At 33.8% G+C, this 26,756-nt stretch overlaps 1 protein-coding gene across 1 annotated transcript in view; it reads right to left on the bottom strand.

Moving 5' to 3' along the window:
- Positions 1 to 26,756, bottom strand: part of LOC111046903 (dynein heavy chain 3, axonemal) — a 69,177-nt gene that overhangs the window by 13,012 nt on the left and 29,409 nt on the right. Inside the window, exons 27-52 of the mRNA XM_039440301.1 lie at positions 25,508 to 25,701; positions 22,954 to 23,082; positions 20,652 to 20,853; positions 19,758 to 19,988; positions 19,179 to 19,329; positions 18,798 to 18,958; positions 18,237 to 18,512; positions 17,769 to 17,895; positions 17,056 to 17,270; positions 16,093 to 16,331; positions 15,378 to 15,561; positions 14,757 to 14,942; positions 13,669 to 13,895; positions 12,791 to 12,968; positions 11,329 to 11,565; positions 9,760 to 9,999; positions 9,116 to 9,276; positions 8,512 to 8,652; positions 8,108 to 8,270; positions 7,531 to 7,653; positions 6,301 to 6,492; positions 3,108 to 5,183; positions 2,566 to 2,772; positions 1,973 to 2,180; positions 1,092 to 1,342; positions 406 to 563 (exon numbers count right to left, since the gene is read on the bottom strand). Coding sequence (XP_039296235.1) covers positions 406 to 563; positions 1,092 to 1,342; positions 1,973 to 2,180; positions 2,566 to 2,772; positions 3,108 to 5,183; positions 6,301 to 6,492; positions 7,531 to 7,653; positions 8,108 to 8,270; positions 8,512 to 8,652; positions 9,116 to 9,276; positions 9,760 to 9,999; positions 11,329 to 11,565; positions 12,791 to 12,968; positions 13,669 to 13,895; positions 14,757 to 14,942; positions 15,378 to 15,561; positions 16,093 to 16,331; positions 17,056 to 17,270; positions 17,769 to 17,895; positions 18,237 to 18,512; positions 18,798 to 18,958; positions 19,179 to 19,329; positions 19,758 to 19,988; positions 20,652 to 20,853; positions 22,954 to 23,082; positions 25,508 to 25,701 — 6,857 coding nt within the window. The remainder of the gene's footprint in view (positions 1 to 405; positions 564 to 1,091; positions 1,343 to 1,972; positions 2,181 to 2,565; positions 2,773 to 3,107; positions 5,184 to 6,300; positions 6,493 to 7,530; positions 7,654 to 8,107; positions 8,271 to 8,511; positions 8,653 to 9,115; positions 9,277 to 9,759; positions 10,000 to 11,328; positions 11,566 to 12,790; positions 12,969 to 13,668; positions 13,896 to 14,756; positions 14,943 to 15,377; positions 15,562 to 16,092; positions 16,332 to 17,055; positions 17,271 to 17,768; positions 17,896 to 18,236; positions 18,513 to 18,797; positions 18,959 to 19,178; positions 19,330 to 19,757; positions 19,989 to 20,651; positions 20,854 to 22,953; positions 23,083 to 25,507; positions 25,702 to 26,756) is intronic.

Raw genomic sequence — 26,756 nt, forward strand, 5'->3', positions numbered from 1 at the left:
CCAAAAAAGCATTTTTTATATTCTTAAAGTATTGTTTCTACGAAGGTTAGGGAGCTGAAATTTTCCCAGAATATTTTCAGAAACTACTTTGTAAACTGTGTAAAATTTAAAAAAGTTCGGTACATGAATGGGCACGTAATATCAAATCAAACGTGTAAACCTCTTCGTAGGACTTGGTGTACTATGTGTACTAAGTATTCGTAATATTTTTGATATTTCTCTGAACTGTGTGTCAATGAAAATATTTTCAACTTTGACTGTTCTTATTGAATAAATGTTATTGTGTTTTCTATATTTTGAACAAAAGCCTGGTTTTCCTCTTCTGACTATTGTATTTTATGCTCTGTCTAATAAATAAATAAACTAATAGCTGATTCTTGGATTTATTTAGATGGATGGTCTTACTTTTCGACAGAAATTACATCTGGATTATAGAAGGTAGACAGCAATGAGTTGAGGAGACGTCTGTCTTTATCATCAGTCACTCTTCCTCCATAATTGCACTCTCCAGTGAGGTACAGAAGAGCATCATAAGGCACGTTTTCATACTCGTTCAGGAACATCTAGAAAATAACATACAATAATCAACAAATTCAAATAGTAGCATTTTTATTCAGTTCAATAAATATTCAATTAACATTCATCTACAACTGTAGGTCTATACATTTTTCATCATAATCATCATCCCATCCTACAAAATACAACTACCTATACTACCCACACACACTTTCAAGACTTTTTCCACCAAATATCGTATTGTTTTTTTAAGAAGCATTATCTAGAATTTTAGAAAAATTGAATTCGTGAATTTTAGTTTCAAATAGCACGCCGATTCACGTATTATTTTTTAGACATGCAATGTAAAGAAATGTATAATTGGTGATTTTGATTAGAATTTTTTGCGAGTTACATAATTTTAGAGAAGAAAATACATAGATTTTTCATGTTTCAGAAGTAAGCAACAAATGCTTATTTTATTCAATGGAATTTCGTCTCATTGACTATAAAAATAAAGTATGTAAGTAGTAAGTTGCCAGTAATTTAGAAATATAGAGAAATAGCAATGTTCTTATACTTGTCAAGTTACTTGCCTGGAGCTGCATAACACTGATTCTCAAATCAGACTCATTGAATTCGTATGGTATATTCCAGCCAAGCGGACCAAAGTTCCGTCTTTCTTGGACAACGGCATGGAAAAAACACAATGAAAATAGAAGCTTGTTCCATTCAGGTTTCTGCTTGCAGCCATTGTAGAACTCTGCATCGCAAATAGGATCTGAAGTGTAAGACCGGTACAAATTCGAACGAAGACCTTTTGGAGGTTCATTGGTCATCTTCACACCTGTAATATCGTAATATCACTATCATTTTTACCGTACATCTGAAACGAAACACATAGGCTAAAGTATCGTAGTATTTTCAAATCGATCAATTATAATTTATTCGAATACGAACTGAACTGAGTCACCTGATGACTGTGTCAATAACATGTATTTATTCATGACAATAGAACATTTTAAAATTAATTCTGAACTAATTGAGAAAAGACCTAGTGAAAATGGCAAGCAAAGATTTGGCCTGCAGAATACAGTGGCAATTTAATTGGGCGTTTGGGATATACTAGCAGATCTCCCAAAAATATAAAATCTTTCAACTAAGTTTGATTTCAGATTATTGACAAAATAAAATTACTAAATTACACTTATTTTATGATGCCTCGAACTACAACAGTCTAACTTGTGCATGTGTAGAAAGGTGTATGATGCTACGAATGAAGGTGCTCTAAACACTACACAAAACAACTGATATTTTATTTATATGCACAAACTATAGACAGTTGCTTGAAAAAACTTTGGCACTACGCCATTCATAATAAACTATGAAATGAGAATAATATGTTATTATTAGCATTTATCCAGACAAATCGTATAAGAAACAGAATTTCTTCAATTATTAAATTGGAAAATCAAACCATTTTGTAAAATCGAGACAGGAAACGCTCTGGACGGATAGCTGGTGAGCCATATTCGGAAATTGTTGTGAGCATTGCCAGCAACAATCACTTCATCACAGATCTTGTCCAACTCTTTCATCCAACTTTCTGCTAAATGACAGTTCTGGAGAACAACCCATTGACCTGTCTTGATACCTTGATTGATCATGTTAGCTGCAATGGGTCCCTCGAAAAAAGAAATAACATCTTTAATGAGCAAAATCATCATCTTTTTCTGTAGATAGTCTACTACCAACTTGCAATAATAATTCTGATATAATGAATCACTCTCTAACTTGAAAGTTATTGAATCACAAGGATCATTAACATGAATAACATCAGCCTGTCACTCACAATAAGGGCCCTTTCACACGGTGATAGCCGTTGCTTAAAATAGGTACCTACTTACAATAGTGTAGGAACTTGTCAAATTGTCTATTCAAACTACTCAATATATGTTGTATATTAATTTATTGTACTTCATATTCGTGTATTATGTTTTCTGGAAAATAAATTTGAATTTGAATATCTTTCTACATGTAGATTTGAAGCAAATAATGTTGAAATATTACCTGTCCCTGTCCTAGTGATATGGTCATGAGACTGGCTCGGTTCACTTTCATTTCATCAGCAAATGTGAGCAGACTTGCCATGGGATCAGCACCTGCCGATAGTATAAAAACAAGTGGCGTGGTGCAGTTGGAATCAGCATACGATTCTCTCAAATTGAATGGAGGTGGTTCAATGTACATCTGACCAAGGCTCTCAGTGATATAAATCTGAAAACCAGAATCTTATTTTATTAAATAGAAGAAAAATATAATCAGAGAGTGAAAAAAAACTTCTCACAAAAAATTAAGCTAGAAGAATTTATCACAAAATACAGGGAAGTCAAATTTATAGAATTTAATTTTCACCCTTAGAATTGATCGCCCTATTTTATACAAATGAAGTTGATTTAAGATGAAAAATATAGTAATAATTTATTTATTAGTCGGATAAAAAAGAATGTAAGCCTACCTAAGTCAATTACCAGATCTTCTACATTTTATTAATGAAAACCAAATTCTATCATCAATATTGGAAAGTCATAGATGATGTAGAATTAATTTACCTGAGTGGCGGGAACAAGTTTATCAGGGCGCAAACAGCGAAGGATACACAGCCACTCCATGGCCTTTGCATTCTGGAAGGGTTTCGGCATTTCCGACAAGTGAGGACTGGCCGAATCATAAAACTGTTTCCATTCGTCAACGTTCTCTGTTATCGAGGCCCTCAACTCTTTCAATTCAGCTAGCTCACTAGCGCGCACCACTTCATTCCACGACTTGTCACTCAGCCACGAAGAACAAGGGTTGGGGAAAGGGTTGTCCAAAGCGACTCCCCCTGTCAGAAGAAACAATAATAGCTCATCTTCAATATTTTTACGCGATTGTTGAATTCCAATGCAGAGTATGAAAGAGAAAGCTAGTTTATCTCTCTCAAATAAAGACCTGCAAACGTTCGAGTAGATACTGTAGGTGAAATGATTGTTGAGATTTTTCAGACGTTCCTCAAGAATGTCAGACTTTTCGCTGCTGGCAATGCTCTGGTGGTAAAGATTGATGAACCATCCGAGACTGTACTGATACATGGGGTCTATGTTGGCCAGCTCTCTGAGGCACATAAAGAGCACTGACGAGTGTTTTGAAACAGGCACATACAAATTTCTGGCATGATCGATCTCTGTTTCAGTGGAAGCTGCTACTTCTTGTTTGGCTTGAATTTCTTCAGACAGTATTTTTGAAGAAGAGAGTATTTGAATAGCGGTCTCATCTTCCAAAATATTACCTTCTGACGACGACAGTACCTCAAGAATTTTATCTTCTATTTCTTTTAGTTGCTTCTTGTTGCTTGCTCCTTCCAGGATCAGTTTATTCTTCTTATCCTCCAATTCCGGACATTCTTTTGCAACAAGTATACCCAGTAGTTGATCTTGTAGTCCTTGAGGTGTAATCATAAAATTGAGAAGGGATACTTTAACAGCTAATTCAGGCAGATAATGAGGATTTCTCAACCTGGTTGTGATATAGAATCGGAAGTTTCTATTAAATTCTAGAAGATTCTCTCCAAACTTCAAATACTCCACGCTTCCTTGTTTGAATATGTTGAGATCCAACAAAGGTTCCAAGTTGGCATCGATTTCTTCCATGATATTTTCAAGCAATACTGGCAAGCCTTGTTCAATCGCTACTTCTAGTATACGTGTGTAATTGGAGTCAGTGAGTTTGATGACACTGAGTTTGTTCTTTTTCTCCATGTTCTTGACCCACTTGTTTGCCTGGCCCTGAGGATCGATCATGAGAGGCCATCGACGTCCACTGAACACGATAATACCATTCTCGATGGAGAAATTGTCCACTGGAAGACCATCAATGGACCAGCTGCGAATTTGCACAGGGTCCCCAAGAGTAGTGATCATGGAAAATGTTTCCGAGCATGGAATACCCGCTTCAAAGCAGATCTTGTTCCAGTGAGTGATGAGTTGGCTTCTGTAGTCGACGGTGAATGCTCCCAGGTAGGCGACAACGCCGGCAGACAACAGCACATCGCCTATTGCATTGTACAATGTGTCCTTTAACTGATGCGCCAGATCGCCCCATCTCTGTTTCTCTCCTCCCAAACCACCAATCAGCTTTTCAGCACGTTGCAGCTTCTGAGAGCACAGGTCGATGGCATCTTCCAGTTCTTTCTTCTCCTTGGTTTTTGCTGCAAATTCGTCATTCAAAGCTTGCAACTTATCTGTTACCTCTTGTAGTTGAGCTCTCTTCTCATTCAGTTTGTCCATTTGTATACTCAGTTCTGCTTCCGCCTCGGCAAGTTTTGCCTTTTTCGGTGCGACGATTTTTATTACTCTGTCATAAACCTCCATGGCCCGCACCCACCTACATAGACCTTCACAAGCATTCGATACTTTTTTGACAACTGAAGGATCAAAATCTCTGTCTCTTATGTACTTTTCTCTGATTTTCTTCATTATTGCTGGATCGATATTATCCTTATTGTACATCTTTAATCCATCAAGGAATTTGAGATCACCGAGAAGCTTTTGAGACGGCCCCCAGAAATCCTCCATCATTTTACCTGATCCTTTGGGATCGGGCTTTCTCTCTGATTTGATGCCTTTCATGACACAAACTGCTTCCAATACCTAAAATAGAATTGATAAAAATTACTGTGAAGAGCAAGTACTTATTAAAAAATAATAATAATACCTTTCTGAAAACCTATAGAAACTTTATGAAAATACCGATTTTCATTCAAATTGTAGATGAGTTGAGTATGCATACAAGGCGGCAGGTTACAATGAAGCAACAACTTATTTCTCATCTAATTATTGATCCATCAACAACTCGCTAAATACACTAAGAAAAATTATTTCATCGTAGAAAAAAATGATAAACATTACAATTATAAACTATTTATATTTCAACAGTTCAAATTAATAGAATCCATTAGTGAGAACAAATTACTAGAAAATAGTTCATAAAACTACATGGAAACCCAATAGTCAATTCAATGTTGAATTGAGCTATAATTGTTTATTGAAATACCAATAATTAATATTGATTGACACATTAAAAGATACTTGATTCACAAAGGCTACTTGGTCCAGTTCACCGGAGATTGTAATATGTTTTTGAATTTAAAATTGAAATCTTTGAAAAGTGGAAAGTATTATCATAGAGAAACAATAGCATAAGTAGATATCCCATGGTATAGGGCATTTATGTCGCAACTTTTACTGTTATCTCAAGCCGATAGTTCATGTAATTCTTTCCCGTGAAGCTGTGTGACACTGGTAGTCTCTCATATTGTGCCGTTCATACACTCTCACCCCAACAAAACAGTAAAATTCGACAATAATCAACAGTAATCGGCTTGAGATAACAGTAAAAGTTGCGACATAAACACCCTATACCATGGGATATCTACTTACGCTATTTTTTTTTCTATGGTATTATTTACACAACCGATATTATTGAACTAATTGTTGACATAAGAAAGAAAATAAAATTTTGGTTAAGGTTTGTTTATCATTTCTTGTTCCACTACTGTTAAGAAAATGAACATATGAATGTGCTCCGATTAGACATTATATGAATAGAGTAATAGAATAGAATGACGTTTTAATTTGTTGCCGTGACGAAGTTTGGACAGTAATGTCCACTCTACCACTTAACCACAAGAGTAATAATGGAAGAGTAATAATAGAAGATGATGTAATTATCTGATAACAGATGAAGAGAAGATGGAGTGATACCTACCAATCGGACAATGTTGGGTGGATTCTTCATAGATTTGACAATGGTGATGTCGGCCGGCTTGAGTGTGTCAAGTGCCTGTACGGCGGCCTCGAGGGCGGGGGTCGCCTCTGCCAGGTCACTCTCGCAGTCATCCTTGATGGCCTGTGCGGCCGCTGCCGCCTCATTCGCCAACGCCTCGTCTGCTCCCACTATCTGAACATACCAATCATGTAAAAGTCAACAAATAATGCATTGGATACAACAAGCGAATACGACAGGAACAAGCCCATAAAAGCACTCTCTACACGAAAGTATCTATCACAACACAGTAATTAAAAGAAATTTATTACATGTGTCACTTGAAATAGTCACTGATAGTTAATTTCAAATTTGAGTTTATGATTTTTTAATGTGGAAGATTCAAAACGAAGCATTTCTTTCTATTTAGGAGTCTCAATATTTCACATTTCCACAGTTTCAATTTCACTTTCCATTACGAACTGCTTGTTAATGATCACTTTTCAATACTTAAATTACGACATAGCAGTCTGAGTTTTATTATTAAAAGCTATTAGCTTCTACTCACATTCGTGGAGCGCTTTCGCAATTTCATGAGTAGAAGCTAACAGCTTTTAATCATAAAAATCAGACTGCTATGTCGTAATTTAAGTTAAGTATTGAAAAGAGATCATATTTTTATTGTTTGTGTCTCCTACGTTCTAGTACTATTCCTACTTCTAAAGCCTGTCTCATGAGTTGGATTAAGTTACATCATAAATTTATATTTAAAGAGATGATTCCTAGCACCTGATGACGATAGTAGTCTTATATATTATAAATTTTAAATCGGTTACAATAATACTGTAGTATTCGAGTTGGCAAATGTTCGAGTTGCTAATTTCGTTTTCCGACTAGAAAATAATTTCTTATATAGAATTATAAGTATTCAAATAAGATCAATATTCTTATAATCTGAAAAATCGATCCTCCCAACTAAAATGTATTCATCACAATAAAGATGCATACTTAATTGAATGTTTGATAGCTGGAGTAATTTTCAATATTATTTATATAAATGTTACCAAATCGAATTGTTGTGTATTTGAAGTAAACGACTTTTTTAATGGATATATTTCACTGATTTGAAATTACAAATTACATTATCTTGTGAATAACATTGAAGATCGAGGCCAATTCGTTCTAAATAATAGTAGGAATTATATTATACAAACATTACAAAAAGTTACTAACCTCCTTTTTAGCTTCCACAATAACAGTGTCCTGTTCAATTTTCACCATGAGCTTTTCAGTAGCTTCAGATGTTTTCACCAATTGTGGTTGTAATCTGTGCAGTTCATCTTGCATAACTGCAACCTGAAAATTAAATTTTAAATAATTTAATGATTTTATAAACGGTTACAACATGATTTACCTAGAAGAGATCAGCTTAAGAAATATAAGTTTCTTTAGAAGCCGCCAACATTCAAGTAGGCCCTATTAGGAAGAAGGCAGCTGTTATACTCTGTAATGGAAAGGCTTTTAAAATTAAAAGGCTCTTGTCTCAAAGTAGAGCTATTGCAACTCTAACAGAATAATTGCTCAAATTTTCTAGAAGTATTCAGAGAAACACTTTCATAAATTCAAAAACTGCTATTTATTACTATCTATACTTCTTATTGATATTCTAGTTTTACAAGGTATCTATTTTATACTGCACCTAAAATATCATTGAATGAAAAGTTTTGAAACTTTGATTGGCATTAAACCGAACATTGAATCATTCTAAAAGCAAATAACAATTAATATTTTTAATAAATCATTGGAGTACCTGTCCTGCTGCGAAGTCCAACTTTTCCAAGCCTACTTCATAACGCATTCTCAGATTGGTTATTTGATCCACCTTTTTCTGATGAAGATTTCTGAACGTCTTGATCAATTCTAAATACGACGTTGGTGTGACGTAATTATGTCTCTTCAACGTTTTATAGTACCTGTGATCAGAGGGAAAAGATGTAAAATTTGAACAACGTATGATAAAAGTACATTAAAATGGATTAATAATATAATGGATGAAATCGAATAATTTATTTGAACCGCAAGTTGATAAGGTAAGAATTAAATAATACAGTAATTTGAATTGATTCATAACATTTAATGATCTTTGGAATAAATATTTTATTAGAATGAAAAATAACAATACATGCGGTAGTTGAGAGTAACTCTTAACGTTACCTTGCAGAGCTTTCTTGGACAGATGTGTGAAATTCTTTACACATTTCTACAGATTTCTCACGTAATATTTCATCGATTTCCATATCTTTCAGAAAACTTTGAGCAACTTTTTCTAAGGCGTCATTTGGCCATGCCATAAACCTAGATGGAAGAATGATGATAATAACATTACATAATGGAGTGTAATTCAGTACGCTTACATCACAATAACAATCATACATCTAGAAATAATTGTATTCAGGTAAAAAGCCATAAGATCATTAAATTATCTGTACTAAACATCTCTGTATGGCAAAAATAGACACTCAATACACTAGTTTTCAGAGTCCACGGGAAATGTGCATTAAATTTCAATCAAAATATTGTCATGACATGAAGTTCAAGATATAAAATAATTGAAAAAATAGCCAACTGTAAACAATCAGATGATGATAAAATAACAATGCTCTTAAATTGCATTAGATACTCATTTCACGAGTTGATAGATTTAAACAGTTGAAATAATAATAAAACACAATATTCCTAGAAGCTCGAAATAAGATCACAAATAAATAAATAATCAGGATATTTCAGTTTGAGTAATGATATGAAAAATGAATCTCACCAATCAATAGTACAACAGTTGATAAGAGAAGGAAACATTCTGATGCGATTACGGAATTGATCTCCAACTGGTGACATTGCCAATGAAACGTGAAGATTATTCCTGACTCTTTCTAGGAAAAAATTATAAAGAGCCAAAGGAGTGGTATCCAATTTCCTATTCTGAAACATACGTGAATTGGAAATGATGAGATGATACACGTGGAAATTATGAGTGTGAAAATATTACATACAACATTAATGTTATTCCATGATCTACGGTATAATTTATATGATATTCCATTGAAAGCTGGGCAGGTAATGCTTCATGTTCAGATGAATTTAAGGAAATAATACCGTACAAGAGACACCGATGCATCAGACCCTGGATTTGAGATTCTTACTTTAATAAATCTATATTTCGAGATTTTCTAGAATAAATATATATATGCCTGCTATTTGTATAGCAACAACCCTTTTCACTCAAAAGCTATTGTACATTGTATATAGTACAGATTGTACATATGCACATAGTTATTTATGAATATGGAACCAATAGTTTATTACTCTATTATTTGAGAAATATCTTTCTACGTTCTAGGGAATAATAAGATGATAACCAAAGTCGAAGTACTGCAAATATGAAGAAGAAAATATTATTCTCACCGTCTCTCTTGCACAATTCATCATTTTATCAAGAATATCAGCTTTTTCATCAGAAGCATACAAATTTGGGACATCTCCTGTATTCAATATAAGATTGATATCCTCAACAAATGCCTCGTCTTTTATTTGACTGTCACTGAATAGAAAAACTTGGAGTTTGCCTTCACATCCAGCACGTCTCAGAAGTACTTTCAAATCATCTCTCCACTCTCCAATACCATAATTTTTGGCAATTTCAATCTGAAAAAGTAAAAAAGACAATTAAAAGTAATGCAGAAACTAATAAAGCGGACATAGATTTCTCAATTTGAAAAATGTCTTTGAGGCTTTGATTTTCCAGCATCGACAAAGCTAGAGTCCCTTTAACTACTTTTGGATGTCTAAGTGGTATGGTAGAACGGGAATATGTTTGTCTATGTCTGCCTCGTTGTGAGGTTGATGTAATAGAAATGCGTTCGCATAAAAAGGCTCAAAAGAATTGAACTCTTTAGTCAGAGATGTTGAATTTTTCTATTAAGAAATAAAAAATAAGTTGCCGTTTCTGCTAAAAATGTTTCATTTTTACAAAACTCAGGGTTTCGATGCTAAACGCAGCAACATCAACATCATTTGATGTATCAAATATCAGTTTGAACTGATAAAGTATCAGTTGAACGTTGAGCATAAACTTGACCATTTGAAGTTTAAAAGTTCAGAAGATAAAGCTTCAAACTCAACCTTCTGAAGTTTCATTTCAACCTCAACTGAAGATGATGCAACGAGCATAGAAACCCAGAGTTTGAAAATATGAAACATTTAGAAGAAAATACAACAGTGTTCTTAAAAACAGTACTCCTTTTTTGGTTTTATTTTTATTTCTATTTATTCTTTTTCAACCGTGATTTTATCCCATCTCGGAGGAATTTCCAACTGTTTTAATGTACTTTGACACGATTTTTACTTTCCTCATTCACTTTATCAATATGAATGAAGAGTGGTGAAGCCAAAACTGTGATGAATGGTACATTCTCCTCAAAAGATGAACTCTCAAATTTGGAAGCAATTAAAAAATGTCAAAACATTGAATCAAGTGGAAAATGTTGAGTCAAAAAATTACACGCACTATTCACAACTAACTACTTTTTTACTTCTAATGCGAGAAAGTGGAACATCCAAGACGATCTCCCCATAATACATCTACTTATACACCATATACGCGTCTTCATTTCATACTGCTTCAGTTGTTGGACAGTTTGAAAATGATATTAGGATATGTTTCATACCAAAGATCAATGCCCTAGAAATTGGTAGGGAGTTCAAAAACACTCTGTGTGCCGGTTGCACAAAAGCCGGTTAAATTTTAACCGTGTTTAATTTCACGAGAACCAATCAGAGAAGCTGTCTTTTCTAATAGGTCTTCTCTGATTAGTTCTTGTGAAATTAATCACGGTTAAAATTTAACCACCTTTTGTGCAGCCGGGCTTGTATATTGATGTGCACAGAAGGTGATTGTGTTTACCAAATAGACGGCCCTGCATATAGATCTGCACTGAAGATGATTGTGATTATGAATAAATGAATTGTGTTCACCTGATAGAGTGCCATGTCAGACATGGAAGCGGCGAGCCTGGTGACACTGTGGCGGCCACTGCCCCCGATGCCCACCAGCAGGGCGTGGCCGTTGTCCTGCTGCAGCACGCGACTGACGCGCGACACATGCTCCATGCAGAACTTGAACATCACTAGCGACATCGGCGTGCGCGACAGCTGGTTGTACTCGGACAAATAGTACTGCATTCGCTCGCCAAGCACATTCACATCAGTCACCTAAAAACATTACACACATATCAGAGACTCGAAATCGATTCTTTTCTTTAGATATTTGTTATTTAGTACACGACTTTCCATCAACTTGTATGTTCTGGGTGCCCGGTAAATTGGTAATGGTAAATTGTGATTAGCGGTAAAAAGTTCCACATCCCATGACAACCATTTTGACATTAAATGTTTCAAAGTCCAGTTACCGGTAAATAAATCCTTCCTAGCACTCTGACCACGGTGCATTCAGGATGTACCACAATCGAAGAGCTGTCGTTGGTCGATAGGATGAATCATCTGCGCATGCAAAGATAACTTGTTGGTCTACCATAGAAAAGCCACAGATTGTCTTTTTTCTTTAGTGCTACTTTTGAATATAAAAAAAATTGAAATCCAAGTACCCTTTTTAAATTATTAAATCACGACATGTTTCGGCTATGTTTAAACTTGATATTGGCATTATAAAGCCGAAACATGTCATGATAAAATAATTTAAAAAGGGTACTTAGATTTCAATTTTTATTAATAAAAGTAACAGAATACATAACCAAGGACATTTATGTTTGATAACAATTCGTCGAATGATTTCTTCTTAAAAATAATATTCGAGAGTGATGAAGTGGAAGAAGTGCACACTTCTCTAGAAGGTCGGTAAGTTGTTTTAAAGAAGCCTTTGTTCATTTACGCAGCTAGTAGACGACACACATTGGTGGAAATCAACTTCAAAAGTGCCCGCCAATAGCTTGAACCAAATATTTTGATGTAGCGTTCCATGGGAACAAGTAGTTTGCACCAGTCACGTGATAGTTTAGGTGGTCATGTGACATTGAAAAATTACCATAGGAACTGGAACAATTTACCACTTATCGTGTTTGCAGAACGAATCCAATATCAATTCGTTATAAATGGATTTCTGTATGATGGTCTTGGTGGATGTCACTGAAATTCCAACCGACTAATATACAAAAAGCCACGAATTGAAAGTTCAAAGTTTATCAATATTCTATACACTTGTTGTTAATATTCTCAAGTTGATATTCGAGAGTATGAGAGAAACATGCCTGGATAGGTCCAAAAAGTATGATCTGCACAATAGAGAATGCTGGACTTGTTAGAACACATGCTAGACTTGATTATGGACATTAATCAGTGATTCAGCAGGAAGCTAATCCTCTGCTAAAAATAGTGTCATAATAAATTACCATAGAAACTGGGTTCAATAACGTTACTATACCTCATCATAGATCTTAGGATCAGCGTCTGGTTCCATATAATTTCCAAAGAATAGATTGCGGATGTGCTCAACATTGAGAACACCACCTCCTTCCGGTATTATATTATCTAGGAACTTTTCCATATGCGTTCTTATATGCGTGTAGCATGCGTCCTTCACAATATTAAACAGAAGTTCTCTGGAAAGCAATGGAAGACGGAATTTTTATAGAGTTATTCTAAAAAGTTAAAAAAGATTTACTCACAAAATATTCTGCAAGAGATACCTAACTAAAATCATGAGAAGTATTTTTTAAACTCTCACTTTGGTTGATTGTAAATTCCAAGTAATTATGGTTATTGTTTATAGTTTCTTGGATTTTTTGCCAACATGAGAAACCAGTTACTATGGAACCTTCAGCTTTCTATCGGTTGTTTATTTATTTATACTTCGATAGATACAATATAATTCTCAAATATAAATTATTGGGAAAGGAACAACAGGCTAAAAGTCCAAAACTGTTCCTTTCCCAAATTTGGATAGAAATTGTCCTAAAATAGGTTATGTTTATCACTTCATAAGTTTTGAAATTCCTAACCATAAGTTTGAAATTCATAAGTTGTTTTCCTAACCATGCATTCAGCTTGTGGAAAAGAGTTTGGCTGCAGTGCCCTGTAGAGAAATTTTCAACATAATGTGAAGAATTTTTGATTAGAACAGTTTCAAAAATTCATCTGAAGTCCAATGTATTACACAAATCTGTGAACAGAATTATAGAAAAACCCAATTGAACTTGTAAAAAAATTGTTTAAGGAATGTAAAAAAGTATTGTTTGGTAAAAAGTAATCCATCATTAGTTGTCAAGCACATTGAATAATACATGCATGATAGTAGCTTACCTGTCTTGCTGCTCTATCAAACGGTCACAAAAAACGCGGAAAGTTTCATGAACCCACAGTCTGAACACTTTGTCAGCATCCGGTACCCGAGAGCTAGGAACCAGTAATATTCCACGTATTACACGAGAAAAGTCTCTCAGATTAAACGTGTAGTGTGATTTGGCAGGAGTTGGTAGAAACGTTGCTCTAGCTTGCTCATAAACTTCATGAGTAGCCATCACAATAGGCTGAAAAATATGAAATATGCATCAATTTTATTTCAAAATCATGCATAATTTCATCGACTATGTTTGGTTATGTTCCAATTAGGTTTACTTGAATTACTGAAAAAGATACAAAAGTTTTAGATGTCTAAAACTACAACAAAGTTATTAACACACTTTTTTATATGTATTTGAACACGACATGCAGTCAATTATTAAGTAAATAATTATTTACTTAATAATTACTGACTGCATGTCAATTATTAAGTATACTAATATCAATTTTTTTTGGACTCAAACTTATGAGTGAATTAAGTTATCATTTTTTACATAACCACTTGACTGTGCATTCTAAATTGAAATTCAAAGCAGTTTTGGACGAATGCATGTTGTTTTTACCTGAATTGTATACGTATATGAGTAAATAAATAATAGTGTAGTATATAATATTAGTAATTATATAATTAATAGTGCAATAATAGTATCAGACCATTTTTAATCTATTGCACAAAAAATTTATTTAAAAAGTGAATCGGTGAATATTCAGTTGTATAAAACAAGATTATCGGCAGCTAATTATTGCCCGACTTTTGTAGAAGGATGAATGAGTGAACACCTCTCATATTTTCCTCTCCTCTATTATGACAAATCACTCTTCTATATAATATGGTTCTAACCAACTTGATCTCATCTTGATTCTTAAAAAAATCACTTTATGATGTTATGAAATATATTTGTTTAAATATCGTATTCAAAACACTTTATTCTCAGTCTTGAATTTGTGTCAATAATTTCATGTTATAATCAAGAATTACAACCAATTATTGCTTATTTATGTAATGTAACACTTCATTGAATTCACATTGAATAGGTCGTTTCTCTTACCTTACTGTATCTTGAGATTTTTTCATCAAACCCCCTGGAGAAATGCCAATCGGTGATTGTTGAGAAAATCTTGGTCATAGTTCCTTCATCGAATGAATCTATAGCAATTATATTCATGTGTCGAGTGAACCTGAATGTGACATTATTTGAACCTCCACCAGGAGGGATCATCGCTCCAACAAATAACTGGAATTTCAAACAAACCATTTCCAAGATTTTTTTTCGAAAATGAGAAATTTGAAGGTTTAAATTAAATAGAAAAAATCCTTAAAAAATTATGTTTTCTGTAGATCAGAAACAATATAAATCTACTCTAATGAATAGAAATATTTCGAAATTCAAGTCAGTGAAAAACTGATAAGGATTGTAAAAATATATTGTACTTTTGATGAAGTTTTTTGTATACATTTCTTTGGTAATGAATACAGCCGCAAGTACCAAATAAACTAATTTCAAGCTGTTTTTTCCTAGAGAATAGTCTGTTTGATAGCACTGTCTTCATGATACCATGTTATTGTTCTCGAAATGGAACATTAGACCTATACAAAGGAATGAGCAGATTGGTACAATACAATATCTTGAAATATCTTCAAGAGGGACAAGTCAAAAGACAATACTCACAATATCAACAAGATCCAATCTGACAGTGGTTTTGAGGTCGTACCAGTGACGATGGTCTATCCACTGCCTGAGCAGCTCAATGGGAGGCTGAGCGCCATAAACCTCCTTCTGAGGCATGCTCAGATCATCCACAAACATCACACACTGCTTGCCCATTGCAGGCCCAAATACACCTTTGCGTCGCCTGAACAAAAATACAAATATAATTTATTCAAACAAAAATATAAACTATACCGTACGGTAGTAATAAATTATTGTAATATCATGGATATTTGACTATTGAACGATGACGCTAAGGTATTGGTAATCCAGCTATAATTCAATATCTATGATAATATTAAACTTAAAACTAAAATTTGAGTAACAACTATTATTTTTGTCTTTAACCTTCAATTTTTGAATTCACCTATAGTACAAAAACTTAAATTTCTTGAGGTTTTGATCTAATTTCTTGATGATTTCAATTTCTTGTTGTTTGGGTGGAAGAATTAATCAAGATTTTCGAGAGTAAGCTATCGGTTTGTTCAACCTGCAGTTTGTAATTAATTTATTTTATGATTAATTTGATAATAAATCAGTTTTTTTGTTCGATTATGGAAAGGTAGACATATAAAATTATTATCCTAGAAAGGAAGTAGCCCCATATTGAATTGATGCTATTCGAGAGTAACTCATTTCATGAGCTGTGATTGAGAAAACAAGAGGTGCAACATACCTGTCCAATTTAGACATTATCATTTCTTGTGTCTGATTGGCTGAAGTTCGTGCAGAAAAGTTAATAACATTTGCCATGAACTTGTCCTTGGGTAGCTGCACTATATGGTTCAGAGCGATAGCTGATTTGCCAGTGCCAGTAGGCCCAATAAAAAGTAGTGGTATATTCATAGCCAAGAATGTTTTAAGGAAATACTGCTGCCTGGCTGTCTCATCAGTTTGGATGATTAGTTCACTAATCTGGAACAGTGACAGAAATAAATTATACATTGGCTGAAACACATTTGTGAATATTTTAATAAATGTTATTTCTATTACGTAGAAAAAGTGCTGCTATGAGTAAGCATGATAGGGATCAACTCTAGTTTGCGCCTTGTTTTTTTAGGATGATACCCACATGAGCTCCAGGCTTGTTCACGGGTAATGAAACTGATGATCATGAGCAATAAGTTGACCTACAGCTTTAGGTGGATTCTGAACCACCAGGAAGCGATTTTTAAACTCACTTCCCAGATACACTTGCCCAATCGTTTACGGTACTCAGATAACCAATGTGTGACGATTGGCAATCCCGTTGGATGGGTTACCGCTTTCTAGTTAGCGAGTCTAACTCAAGAAGTCATATTATCTTAAATAATCATTCTATACCGTAACTAATTTGATTTCATCTATTTATGTTTCATTATGATCTAGTTCATTACTCAACCGCAAGTCTAGAAATCATGCGGGCATTATACCATACAGAAAAGATAGCACAAGAAGATATCCCATGGTATAGAGCGTTTCTCATTTAACCCAAGCAGATAGTCCTAGTAGTTCTTTTTCGTGAAGCGATGTGACGCTGGTAGTCTCTCATTCTGTACCGTTCTTACATTCTCACCCAGCCAAAACAGTAATAATGAACAGTAGTTGACAGTAATCGGCTTATTTAATCGATTATAATGATTGCATGTCTTGATAATACCTTGACATTCTGAGCAATTGGCACTTTCTCAACAGTATCTATCCAAAGAGCCCATGTTCCATTATTTTTCTTTGTAAACATCCAATCCCAAACAGTGCCTCGATCGGGGAACAACTGATGCTTGGTTAGTTTGAATTTGCTTGGTTTTGGCTTCTCTTTGTTTTCTCCATTCAATAGTGCTCTGTAGAAAGCATCAAATCGTTTCCTGCTATCTCCTAAACAAAGTTGAACATTAAGTAATTAAGTGATAAATGCTAGCAATGAAAAGTTGAAATATTGAGGTACACAATTTGCTTCTTCGTATCTTCTACATTATTTAATGTATTTGGAGTAAAACGAGGTCTTACATCATGAAGATGAAATATTGGAAAAATACCTGTATTTAGAATTATGGAAATAAATATTTCAAGTGACCTTCTTCTCAAGTTAGTGATCTTCTTCAAATATTTTTTGAAAATTTCAATAAAATCAAGCCAACTAAGTTGAGGATCAAGAAGTAAGAAGTATTCAAAAAGTTAAACAGTCATACTCAGAGCAAGTCTCACTTTCACCAACATCATTCTTATCAATTCAAGTCAAAACAAAATAGTTTATTAGTTTCTAACTAGGTGCTATAAAAATCATGAAACAAAAAAATATAATCTTTCCAAAATGGAGTAGATGGAATAGAGAACAGTCTTTTTGAAAAATTACATTCAAATTTATTTATCCACCTGTCATTGTTGAGCCAAGACCCCACAATACAGCAACGAAAAATGTACATTGCAGCCAGATAGTGCTCACACCGGTACGGGATTCACCCTCTCCTTCCAGCATACACGTAAATAGCCTCGTGAAACTCTGAAAGCAATATTATGAAAAACACCTATACAATGAATCTTAATTTGATTCAGAAACAAAGATTTATAAATGACAGTCATTCAGCAATATTAATATTAACTTTTGAGAATGGTAGCACCAGATTCCATTTTATATAACAAAATTGAATTTTGAGAAATGACCGCTTGTGTCATTTACAGAAGATACCATCGGCCTAGATAATTTTTCAATCACGGGCCTGCACTCTAGACTTGATATACAATAATAATTGTGTATGATGATTGAAACATGCATGATTATTGTGAATAAACTCAACCGTATTCAAAAACTAATTAACCAAAGAGCCTTTGAAAAATCTCTACCTGGAAAAGATGCAACTCAGAAGTTTCAATGAACAATGTGCAATGAGTATGTATGAACTCGAAGCAAGCTGGAATCAGCCACAGAATAATTTCGTCCAGCAGTTCCAGCTGCTCTTGTGAGATCTTCTTTTCAAGGATGTTGAGGTAAGAAGCGTGAAAGGCTTTCCATCCCAACATGTGCGGCTCCAAATATATCATTCCACATCTCGAAACTGTCGCAGGACTAGCCTGCTCAAGGTCTGCAGGCTCGAATATCATATTCATTTTATTTGTCATCTGAAAATGAAATTTTGTAGTTTACTTACAACAATCTATATCGTTATGCATATGGCTAATTTAAAAATAAGTTCCTCAAGTCTGGAACCGAATTAAAACTCCTGGCTCGTTCATCTCTTATCATTCCTCCATTAATGGAGCATCACGCCTGAGTCGAGAACTTTTAGGCGTCATCCTCAGGATGAAAAATAAGAAGTTACCTACAGAAAATATTATGTCACATAGTAGTAGTTTTCAGCTGTTCACTGGACCAACTTGGAAGAGCTAAATATGAGGTTTCATTACCTGTATTATCTCTCCAGACATCAAGCACAATTTTTTATTGTCATCGAGAACAGTATTCATGTTTTCAATCCAAACAGCATCCACTGGTCCATCAAACATTATCCATTTTCTGTCAGGTAATATACTTGAAGCAAATTCTCTGAAAGTATTTGCAAGCACACCTGGAAGAATTTTCAAGTGATTTATAATAATTGATGTTGAAGTGTTTTGTAATTGTGTAATATATGTTATAATTTATTACTGTATAATAATATTATTGGCTTTGTTATAAAATCGAATGCAGACCTAGTATCAAAATTATCAAACCGGAAGGATGAGTATTTCAGAAAATTTTGTAAAGGATGATTTTATGATTTTAAGTTATTCTGCTATACAACATACCATCGGACCACTCATGTGAGGCTGGATCGAATTGTCCATATAATTGGCCCATAGTTATAGCCTTGGGATTGATGATTCTGTATTGTACTTTGAACTCTTTCATCGTCAGTTTTTTATCGCCGCACATCTCACTCAAAGCTTGTGCTAAGTTCTGAAAATACCAAAAGAAAGAATAATAATAAATGGACGGAATCAAAAGAGTGCTGGAATCCGTATTTACAACTCATTGCCAACTTATCTTAAGGCTCTTACAGGTGAGAAGTTTAGAGTTAAAGTGAGAGGAGAGTTGTTGTTAGATGTGAGCCCTTATTATAGCGAGGAATTCTTTTCGCATTGTGAAATGCACATAATAAATGGGAGATTGGTAAATTAGGGCTTATAATCATTGACCAATCTATATACCCATTATATAGGCGGTCAGTAGGATGCTGAAAAGTGGAATGAAAAATAATGAATCTATTGTTAATTGATTGCATAGATATTGGAATGTCTACTCCAAGACTTTTCCTCTACACATGCACTCCACATTTTATCCACTAAGAGATTGATAGACGATTATAATTTTAACCTTCCACTTACTTGATAGGCACATGTTTTCCCTCCGAGTGATTCACCAACTATCATCAATCCATGCCTCACTAGAATCATTTCGTAGATCTGGATAATTTTCTCCAAATACCAATCTGTTGGCTGCAGATTTTTGGCCTTCAAACATTGTTCTAGTTTACTAATCAGCTCATCTCTATCAGGTTTCGGCAAATCAACTCCCGGAAATAGATCCTTGTAAATTCCAACGAATAGAGGCAGATCCTGGAGGAAAATAAATATATTAGTCAAGGTTTGAAGTTTGAAAGTTAAAGGACTAATGTCAAAAAATAATTTTCTATACAAAGAAAAGTTTCGGGGAATATTATTATTTATTTAGCGTATGGCAGATACACAACACATTATAAAGCTTATGAGTCTCAAATGTCTACATATATTTGTCTACAAAATGTCACTATATTTTGTAAATTTCTTCAAGACGTTGTGTAGTTTTAATTTATTTATTCATATACATATAAAATCCAGGTAAGAATAACAGGCATTCGCCCAAAACTGCTCTAAACCTTAATTTTGAATACACAGTCTAGAGGTTATGTAAAAATGATAAATTAATTCGTAATATGGAGAGAATAGACAGACACCAGAGTGATTCTTGGTCCAATTTATCAATATAATTTGATATTAGATTAGATGAAATAAGATGAATAGTTGAACTCAAAAATGTTATACTTATACTATTTTATTTAATATAGACATTGTCTTTATTTATATCTCTAAACAAATAATTCAGTATTTCTATGTACATCTACATGTAATGCTCAACAAATAATTCTCATAATTCTGCATTTCTAAGAACATCTGAAAGTAATGCTCAACATTCTGTATTTCTATGAATAGACATATATTCATGTTTTACATATATGTCACCTGAGCCAGGAATTTCGGGATGTTGACATCAACAATGGCTCTGAGCACAAGCACTGCTTCATCCTGCTCTGGGTATTTCAACTTCAAATTTCCTGCAGCAGTTAGAACGGTTTTGACAGCTCTCATGCCGTAATCGTAATGGCTTTGTGAAGACAGTTGCTCTGAACAAAGCTTGTAAGTATCGACTATTTTTGTAGACAGACTGGAACAACAAAATCTTAATTAACAATAGACAACCACATTGAAAACATGGTTGATTCAGCGTCACTAATTAGTAGAGTTGACATTGCTGTCCAATCTTTGCAACGTCATCAAATAAAGAAGTCATTCTATTCTATATTCTATAAAACGGTTAGTTTGAAAGAGACGAGCAATTATAAAATTTCTAAAGGATGATATATCTAAAAACATATTCATAAAAATGCAACAATTAAACAATTGATCATAAAAAGCTTGTGAATGTTTTTCTACATAGAATAAACACATCATGATTTGAAATTCAAACATTGTATTTTCTATGAATTACTATATTCAGGGTGGCCACCCATTTTAAAATAAAAAAATTAATGAGTAATTTCCGGGATTCCAGAGTAAAATTTAAAATTTTCCAGTTAGAGTATCCGCGGTATTTGAGGAACAACATACATTCGTAAAGAATTTATTATAGAAATCTTCAGTTTGATCTTCCATGACGAAATGCTTATTTAAATTTCCAAATATATTGATAATTTTTGACACTACAGTCTATTTTTGTGAGGAATTGACACGTTCTTTTAATTACTCATGTGTGTGGAGTGCTTTCGGACAGGGTCCATTTTCAACACTCAGTGAGTAGTTGAAAAACGAAAAATTCCTCACAAAAATAGATTACAGTGTCAAAGTTACCCTTCAATAAATTGGAGACTTTTGTAGTTATAATACTGTAACTCTCAGGATAAGTTATTGGTGGGATACTCTACCTTTTCACTTACAACTGAATTTCAATCCCTCATAAGGGGATGACTTAGGGGTTGTAACTCGAATATTTAAAATGTAACTACCCATTGTGCAGTACATAATTTTAAAAGCCTTTTTGAAAAAAAATATGACATCAATAGAAATGTTCTACGATACTCTTGTTTCCAAATTGATTGAAGTTTTAGTTTTTAACGAAATGAGGGGTTGTAACTCAAATATTTTAAATCAAACACCTATTGTGTGGTACCTGCATCATTTTAAATGCCTTTTCAAAGCAAGAAAGATTACTTCAATAAAAATGCACTATGATACCTTTTTCCTAAATGGCGGCTGATTGAAGTTTTAGTTTTTAAAGAAATGATTGATAAAGTTCAATCAGCCGCCATTTTGGATACAAGTATCATAGAACATTTTTATTGATGTCATATTTTTTGTACGAGAAGGCCTTTGAAATGATGTAACACACAATGGGTGTTTACTTTCAAAATATTTGACTTACAACCCCTCATTTCATTAAAAACTAAAACTTCAATCAGCCGCCATTTTGGATACTAGTATCAAAGTAAATTTCAATTAATGCCGTCTTTCTGGTTTTAAAAAGGTCATTAAAATGATGTACCAAACAATGGGTGTTTACATTTTTAAAATATTCGAGTTACAACCCCTAAGTCATCCCCGTATAAGGGGTTGAAATTCAGTTGTACGTCAAAAGGTAAGGTATTCGACCAATTACTTATCCTGAAAGTTACAGTTTTATATCTACCCAACTTATTGAGGGGTTCCCGTACATATGACTCACTCTGTACCTATAATATTATGTATGTTCAGTACCATAGCCGATTCCGGCTGTTGGCGACTCTTCAAACCTTGACGAAAGTCTCATTCCGAAGAGAATGAAGCCACCAAAATACTTAATTTAAAAATGTAATTGATTTATATCATGACTAAAAACATTGCCAATCATTATTGCTAACCATCAAGTGCTTTTTTCATTTGAGCTTATTGTTACTGTACACTTCTTTACAGAAATTCTTCTTTACAGAAGTACACTTCTTCTAGAAATTGAAATTTATGAAAAATTTTTCCCGGTTATTAAAATCATGAGGAATTAAGGTTCTCCCGGTTTTCCCGGTAGGTGGCCACTCTGTATATTATTGTGCAATTTTAAAGCACGTGAATTTTTCTTTTACAAAGTGAAATAAATGCCTCAATTCAGTATAATTTCCAATTTGTACGAGCATTTGTTGATCTTATTAAGAAATTATGCTTTAATATGACATTTGGAATGAATAAATATTCGATAAATGGCAATGCATTACAATGATATTTCATTTCAGAAACTGACCTTCGAGCAGCCACAAATCCCATCGAGTACAAGGAGATTTCACCAATCATAGCATAATCAGGCACCATCATTGCGACGGTTCTAAACAGCACTTTCAAGTTATCCGGAAGTTCTTGTCTACCTGCATAACTGAAAATTCAGAATTACATAAGTATCAATGTTATAATAATTTATTTTTGATAAATAGTATTGAAAGTTTATACTTTTATACTACAGTACAGTCAGTACCTTTTTAATATCAAGTAAACTTTACATAGCCTAGCCTAATTCAATGCATGTACAGGGTGATTCATAATTATGGTAAAATAATTTAATACGTGATAGTAGAAGTAAAAATAAGAAAAAAAGTTCTTATAAACATATATCCATAAACGCTCCATTAGCGAGCTATACAGGGTGAAAGATTTCGCCCGGAATTCAGTTCCTCTGGTGAAATACACCGATGCTGAATTGTTTGGGGACTAGTTTTTGAAAAACTTATGCTGGATTCATATGGAAAAATATCTGAAAAATCGAATAAAACTAGTCTGGAAGCTGTAGTTTGAGTAGTTTTTGAGAAAAAATTGAAATATGCAAAAAATCTAAGTAGAAAAACACAGACGTCTACGTTTGATGCCCAATAACTTTCTTTAATGACCAGTAAACAAATAATTTTTCGCAATAAAAATTGTAGAGGATTTAATTATGAAAAGAATTATGTAAGCTGTGTAAACTAAATTTGAATAAAAGTTGAATAAAGAATAAAATGTATTCTTATGTAGTACATTACAGCACAAAAATTTGCTGTTTTATGAGGAGAGAACTAATAACTCATAGGTTGTAGCTGATTGCAAATAAAACATGGATTTTAATAACAGCTGTTCAAAAACAGCCGATTTATTATGTTTTAAATGAGAAAATATTTAAAAGAAATTATCAGCTGAAAATTATTTTCAGAAATATTTTAGCTCACTGTTGAACAAAAAACAAACTGTAAGTTAGGATTACTGTAACCGCGCAGTGTTTTTTGTTCAATCTATTAACCAGTTATTTGTAACCATTCCACTTTGCTTTTGTGTTAAGTGTTAACTTTTTAAAAAATGGCATGTAATCTTGACATTAATCAAACTCCGAATTAGCTGACATGCATTTAATGTATGGAATGGGACACTACTGTAATAGTACTGAAGCAAGACGTTTGTATCAAGAGAACTTTCCTAACCGAGTATGTCCAAGTTCAAGGTTTTCTGCCACTATTCATCAACTTCTGTCTGAGACAGATTCTTTGATATCCAAAGAGCACATTTATGCAGGCAGACCCCGATCTACTATAACTGTTGAGTTAGAAGAACAAGTTCTTAATGAAATTTATGAACATCCAGAGAAGAGCACAAGAGAATTGTCAGTGCAGTTTAATGTCAATCAATCTATTATTTGGAGGATATTAAAATAGCAACAATTACATCCATACCACCTCCAGGAAGTTCATACTCTATTGTCACGAGACTGTATTCCCTATGCTGGTATTTGCCGATGGTTTTTAGTAAAACTTGTTTACCCAAACTTTTTAACAACCGTTTTATTTACCGACGAGTCACACTCTACAAGAACAGCTATCGTTAACGTCCACAACCAACATATTTGGGCAGCTGAGAATCCTCATGCCATTAATCCTAATCTTCCACAACATCAGTTTTCAGTAAACATTTGGGCAGGAATCATAGGAGATCATCTACTTCTGTTCGAGCTTCCTCCCAGGCTTAATGGCATAATCTACTAGTCTTTTGGTATAAGTTTAATGTCATTTAGATATGCTACTTTCATATAAAAAAAAACTTTTCATAGAAAAATCAAATATTGTATTTGCAATCAGCTACAACTTATGAGTTATTAGTTCTCTCCTCATAAAACAGCAAATTTTTGTGGTGTAATGTACTACATAAGAATACATTTTATTCAACTTTTTTTTTAATTTAGTTCACACATCTTACATAATTTTTTTCAGAATTAAATTATCTACAATTTTTATTGCGAAAAATTATTTGTTTACTGGTCATTAAAGAAAGTTATTGGGCATCAAACGTGGAAGTCTGTGTTTTTCTACTTAGATTTTTTGCATATTTCAACTTTTTTCTCAAAAACTACTCACACTACAGCTTCCAGACCAGTTTTATTCGATTGTTCAGATATTTTTCCATATGAATCCAGCATAAGTTTTTCAAAAACTAGTCCCCAAACAATTCAGCATCGGTGTATTTCACCAGAGGAACTGAATTTCGGGCGAAATCTTTCACTCTGTATAGCTCGCTAAAGAAGCGTTTATGGATATATGTTTATATGAACTTTTTCTCTAATTTTTAACTCTACTATCATGTATTAAAATATTTTACCATAATTATGAATCACCCTGTATATCGTACATTGTAGATATACTTCAATTAGATATACTGCATCAATTAACATACCGGTATTATAAGTGAAAACAAACTACATAATTGAGTTTACCAACATAAATTTAACAGGATGAGAGATGTACAGAACCAACAAGAAGTTCTAACAAACTAAATTCAATTACCCAGGATTCATAGTGATGAAAACTGTGCATGTTGGGTTCAAAGATATTTCGGTTCCTTCAAACATGAATCGCTCTTTCTTCTGAACGATGGCCATTTGGATGCTATGCACCTGCTGAGCAATCACCGACAACACCTCCAAGTCAATTCGGTTGAATTCGTCAAAACAAGCCCAGGCACCTGATTGAGCCAATCCCTGAAAAAAAAATTCATAAAAATCTGGTGTGGTGCACTCCCACAACTTTCCTTGCCGTTATGAAAATTGATCAACTGACGCTAGTGTTCCCGCGCATCTCAAGTCCACTTCTCTAAGATCTGAGCCAGCTGGTGACAGGACAATAACGCTGGAGACACACGAAGTCTGCTATCTCTTCATAGTGAATGATTTAATAGAATCAACAGTTGCCAACAGTTTGCAATTGAATAATTTTATTTTCTCTAATTTCGAGCTTATTTTCAATTATAGGTGCAAATGTTACTAAACATTATTTGTAGAGATTTTCATGCTCAATCTTTTCCAATTAAATTTTTTTGTTTAAATTGTATCTGAAGCCTGATAATTGAAAATCTAAAATCAAACTTTGCATAGATGGTGCAGAGCTCCTGAAATTTTTACAGATATGGGACTTGTAGCAGTTGATAGAGCTTATCAATGACTTTTCTAGGTATGAATTTGATCAAAATCGTTGGAGCCGTTTTTGAGGAAATTGCAAAAAACCCTATTTCTGACAACATTTTCACCATTTTAGCCGCCATCTTGAATTGCATTTGATCGAAATTGTTCGTGTCGGATCCTTATAGTGTAAGGACCTTAAGTTCCAAATTTCAAGTCATTCCGTTAATTGGGAGATGAGATATCGTGTACACACACACACACACACATACATACAGACCAATACCCAAAAACCACTTTTTTGGACTCAGGGGACCTTGAAACGTAATTGGGGTACCTTAATTTTTTTCGGAAAGCAATACTTTCCTTGCCTATGGTAATAGGGCAAGGAAAGTAAAAACATTAAACACATAACTTACACAATGACATTTTCTCTCCATGACGAACTCAGAGTAGATCTATTATTGATAACTATGTTGACAGACTGACAAGTCTGATGATTTAATAAATTAAGCAACTTTTTTTCAAGTACCAACACTCCATTGCTGTTTGAGAAGATGTAGCATGTAACTAGGCCGATTTTACTATACGGTTTTAATGAACTTTGTTGAACTGGTATCAAGGCAGCAACATCATTT

The sequence above is a fragment of the Nilaparvata lugens genome, chromosome 1, assembly GCF_014356525.2.
Source record: "Nilaparvata lugens isolate BPH chromosome 1, ASM1435652v1, whole genome shotgun sequence".
Lineage (NCBI taxonomy): Eukaryota > Metazoa > Arthropoda > Insecta > Hemiptera > Delphacidae > Nilaparvata > Nilaparvata lugens.